Source organism: Orycteropus afer, unplaced genomic scaffold, assembly GCF_000298275.1.
Source record: "Orycteropus afer afer isolate SDZICR_OR568_19922 unplaced genomic scaffold, OryAfe1.0 scaffold00588, whole genome shotgun sequence".
Taxonomy (NCBI): Eukaryota; Metazoa; Chordata; class Mammalia; order Tubulidentata; family Orycteropodidae; genus Orycteropus; species Orycteropus afer.
In genome coordinates this window covers 366438-371610 of record NW_006922175.1, presented here as the reverse complement: position 1 = coordinate 371610, position 5173 = coordinate 366438, and the positions used below count along the sequence as shown (strand labels likewise).

The 5173-nt window shown below is 34.3% G+C and overlaps 1 protein-coding gene across 1 annotated transcript in view; it reads right to left on the bottom strand.

The window, feature by feature from the left end:
• Positions 1-3421, bottom strand: part of LOC103210321 (protein eyes shut homolog) — a gene marked incomplete at its 3' end in the record, with an annotated part of 1289761 nt that extends 1286340 nt beyond the window's left edge. The window contains 2 exon segments of the mRNA XM_007956242.1: positions 1580-1589; positions 2668-3421. Coding sequence (XP_007954433.1) covers positions 1580-1589; positions 2668-3421 — 764 coding nt within the window.
• Between the last annotated feature and the right edge of the window lie 1752 nt (positions 3422-5173).

Below are 5173 nucleotides of genomic sequence, written 5' to 3'. Positions count from 1 at the left end.
CTGTCAGACCGCAGCTCCGTATGTCTCCTTTTTTTGGTATTTTCACGCAAATTCTTCTGCTAATTGGGGTTTAGTCCAATTCTGTATCCTTCCCTTCAAGGCTCAGGGGTCCACGATTACCTTCTGTGTCTATGTTAATTGGTTTCCCTTTTCTTTGTTGAAGAGGGTCTGTGCAATCCTTCTGCCTAGTCCACCATCTTGCCGGAACTCTACTTGTGTATTATTGACTATGCAAAAGCATTCAACTGCATGGATCATAAGAAATTACTGATAACACTGAGAAGAATGGGAATTCCAGAACTCCTGATTGTGCTAATGGGGAACATGTACATAGACCAGAAGGCTGTCTTTGAACAGAACAAGGGTATACTACATGGGTTAAAATCAGGAAAGATGTGTGTCAGATTTGTATCATTTCATCATACTTAATCTGTATGAAGAGCAAATAATGTGAGAGGCTTGACTATATGAAGAAAAATATGGCATCACATTTGGAGGAAGACTCATGAACAACCTGTGATATGCAAATGACACAACTGTGCTTGCTGAAAGTGAAGATGACTTGAAGCAATTATTCATTTACTAATGAAGATTAAAGACTACAGCTTGCAGTATGAATTATACCTCAACATAAAGAAAACAAAAATATTCAAAACTGAACCAATTAGTAGCATCATGATAAAAGGAGAACAGATTGAAATTGTCAAATATTTCTTATTACTTGGATCCACAATCAACACCAATGGAAGAAGCATCAATAAATTAGAGGTCATGTTGCACTGGGCAAATCTGCTGCAAAAGACCTCTGAAGAGCAAACATGTCTCTTTGAAGATGAAGATGAGTTAACTCAAGTCATGGTATTTGCAGTAGTCTCATATGCATGTGAAATTTGGACAATGAATAAGAAGACAGAAGAGCAGTTGATGTTTTCGAGTTGTGTTGGCGAAGAATACTTAATATACTATGAACTTCCAGGAAAATGTATAAAACTGTCTTAAGCCAGAATGCTCCTTGTAAGCAATCATGGCCTACTTTGGTCATGTTGTCAGAAGGAACCATGCCATGGACAAGAATATCATGTTTGGCAAAGTGGATGATCAGTAAAAAAGGGGAGGGTACTCAACACAATGAATGGACATAGTAGCTGCAATGACAAGCTCAGGAATTGCAAGGATTGTGAGGATGTCACATGACTGGGCAGTGTTTCATTCTGTGGTACATAGGGTCGCTATGAGTCAGAACCAACTTGATGGTACCTAACAAAAACAACAACAACATTTTTTGTATTTTTAATAGATAGATGATAGATAGATAGATAGACAATCATATAATATATAAAAAACAACTCAATACAGTTACAATAAAAACATTGAAATAATATCCCATGAAGTAAGAATATACACATATAAATTAATATTCTGATACATGGCAGAAATCTTTGGCCATATAGTCTTTAAAACTCTGTGGATGGGTTATAATATGCTTTATAAGCACTCAACTAAATTGCTTTTTATTCACCCCAAATCAGCTCTTTGAAAGTTTTCATTTTCCTCTCTGATCCTCCTTCATTTAAATTACCTGATATACCCTAGCACAAAACAGTACAACTTAAATCTCTTATTACTTGTGGAAGTTCAGTCAAATGAGAATTTGATCCCAATTGTAGAGAGAGAATGGTCAAATGATATTTCTAAAATTAACTTCTGAAATGGCCTTCATACTTCCCTGTTGTTGTGTGCCTTCAAGTTGCTTCCAATTCGTAGTGACCTTATAGGACAGAGTAGAACTGCCAACGGTGTCCAAGGCTGTAAATCTCTATGAAAGAGGACTGACATATCTTTCTTCTATGGATTTGCTGGTGGATTTGAATCACTAACTTTCATATCAGTAGCCAAGCACTTATCAATTGTACCTACTAAATCTAAAAACTATAATTACCCTTTAAAATATTTGTGTAGGTGAATTTCACTGCCTTGCATAGCTTATTGAGGGCTGCTATTAAAATTTATCTTAAAGTCTCACTCCAGCTTCAGGCAGGCAATATAATTATTTTCATATTGTTTTGAGGTTGCCCCTGTTCTGGCTTTGTTTACTCACCAAGTACCTTCTTTTTTGTAATCTTGTCCTATTATTATCTCATATTTCGCTTATTCCAACCAGTTATTAATTATATCATTCTGTTGCTGTTCTTCCCATCACTATCTATCAATCACTCTTTATGTCCCACAAAAGCATTCATTCAGAATGGGCTCCCAATCCTCTCTTTTCCTCTCCAACTCTGCCAGCATTCCAAGCCGCTTCCATGTCTTCTTCTCAGCCACAAAATTCTCAGACTTACTCTATCCAGATCCATATTTTATTTCCATATTTCCACCCTGCTTATCTAAATTACCATAAGCTTAGGGATCTCATCCAATGACAAAGATAAATATATAAAAATAGGCATATTAGCAATATAATATACCTGTTTCTAAGCTCTCTTTCAATAAGCAAAACACTTCCTTTAGAAAATGCCTGGTAGGATTTTACATATCTAGAATCCAAATTTCACTCTTTTTAAAGAATGTATAAAATTTTTAAAATGTAGCTTATATTTGTAACAGCTTATGAATTCAGTTTATTTTTCTAATTTAGTTTGATAAATTATTTTTTAAAAACAATCTTACCTGTAAATGGTGGGTGAGAGATACATTCGTATCCTTGCTTATTCCATTCTCCTTTTTTATTAGTGAAACTTCCTTTATTTTGACATGGTTTGTAAAAAAATGTATCAAATTCCTGGCAGTACTTTCGAGAAGACAGAGTCTGACAATGGCAGCTATACGTCTTGTTCCAAACTTGACTGAGACATTTACTTTGCCCAGAGCAAAATTTTGAATTCAGATATTCCTGGCATAGCTGCTGCTTCCCTGTCACATTAAATTGAAGTCCCAGCTGACAAAGGGACGGACCACTTTTCATTACTGTGATTAAATAATTTGTCCCAACCCTCAGCCACTTAGGATTGATGTGGTCCTTTCTGCTTAGTTTGCAACCAAAGAGTAACTCATCTTCATTTGTGGTATTTTGGAGAAAATCAATAAAAGATTCTTCAGAAACATTCGCAAAATTTATTTTTGAACACAGAAGAGATGGGTCAGAAGAAATCACAAGGGTGTCTCCTAGTAGAATTTGTAAAAGGCAAATCTGCGAAACAACTTGCTGGCTTGAAGTATTCATTTTAGTGTGCACATCCCAAAACTCACAATCTCCATTGAAATCCATGCAAATATTTTCTGTTAACATCCAACTCACCACAACAGAAGATGGAATTTGTGGATGCCATCCTTTCACCAATTGCCATTGACATGCTCTTTTTTCATTTGTAAGAGAGCTATGAAGAACAACCAGGCTCAGAAGCACAAGTGATTTGTTAGTCATTTTCGGGCAATTATATTTTATAGTTTATAATGAACGGGTCATAAAGAATTGCAGGAAAAATGAGCTTTCAGTATTACTGGAAATTTTCAGCAGAGAATTTGTTGAAGAATGACTTGGAATGACTTTTTTCTATATTCAAAGTGCAAATGGCTTTGATGGTAGTAGATTTAGTTCTAGAAGCAGAAGACTTTAAATCCTTTAAATTACCTTTGAACAGAAACACATAGATTGTTGTTAGAATCGTTAGTGATGTTCTTACTACACTACTTAATGATATAGCAAATACTTAGCTGTTTTCTTAGATAAAACAAGAACATGCACTTCAAGAATGATGTCATCAACAGTTCAGCACCTTCTTTGGGAAATCAATGTCCCAGAAAATATGGGGAAGATATATTGAATCTAGTCCTGCCCTGTAGGTTCACCTTACGGTTTATGAATAAAGATTGATATCTTTGCATCATTAAACCAGAAACTTACTGCAGACTTGTTTGTATGTCCTCTTCACAACAACCTTCAATCTGAAGGTTGAACTGAAACACAGCAATAGCCAAGATACTTCTTTTATGGATGGATGAAGTTTTCTTTAGATATAAGTATTCTTCTGATTAGTTTTAGAAAACTACCTTAAAAACAGAGAATATTAAAAGAAAATATTTAAAATATAACTTTTGCATAATATTTTCATACAAACATAAGCCTTTAAATGTCTGTTCAAGACAAACTGTCTTACTCTAAATGGTAATCCTGTATTCTTAAATGTTTAAATACTCGTAGAAAGCTCTGTTCTACAAACAACTGAATATAGAATGAGTCTTCACCCAACTTTTCCTGGACACATGGTTAGAAACTAGAAGGCAAAAAGGGAATAGGAAGTGTACAATGGAGTGGTAAAAGGGTTATAAATAGGAGTAAAATTTTAGTAGCTTTATCTTTCATTACTCACTGTTGGAATGAGAAGAGAGTCTAGGGGATCCATTCTGTTAGAAGACACTGTTACACCTAAAAAAAAAAAAAAAAAAATCACCTATGGAAACAATGTGGTAGTTCCTCAAAAAACTGAAAAAACTGAAAATAGAACTACTATATGACTCAGCAATTCCACTCCTAGGTAAATAACCAAAAGACTAGTAAACAGAGACTTAAAGAGACCTGTACAAGATTGTTCATGGTCTCACTATTCACCATAACCAAGAGGTAGAAACAACCTAAATGTCCATCAACAGATTAATGGATAAACAAAATGTGGTACATACATACAATGGAATACTACTCATGAAATCTTTCTACATACTATAGGATGGATGGAGCTTGAAGACTTTATGCTGAATGAAATTAGCTAGTCACAAAAAGCAAATATTATATGATCTCACTTATATAAAAAGACAAGAAAATGCAAATGTACAAAGATTAAAGTTTATTAATGGTTACCAGGGGTGGGAGGGAGGGGTTAAAAAAAAATCAAACAATGATTCTGAAGCAATATATTTACCCAATTAAAAAACAATAGCAAATGAGGCCTTGCTCTATGCGAATCACTCTACAATTTGGTTAAAAAATAAACTGTAATCCTCATTAAAAAAAAAAAAAAAAGTTAAATTCTGAACAGAAAGGTGAATGTGTATGATAAGAATTAGAGTCTTTGGATCTTAGCTATGTTATTCATTATATGACCTTAGTTAACATGAGTTTCAATTCCCTCCACTATTATATAGATACACTGGGAACAAATATACTAATTAACTATGTAGT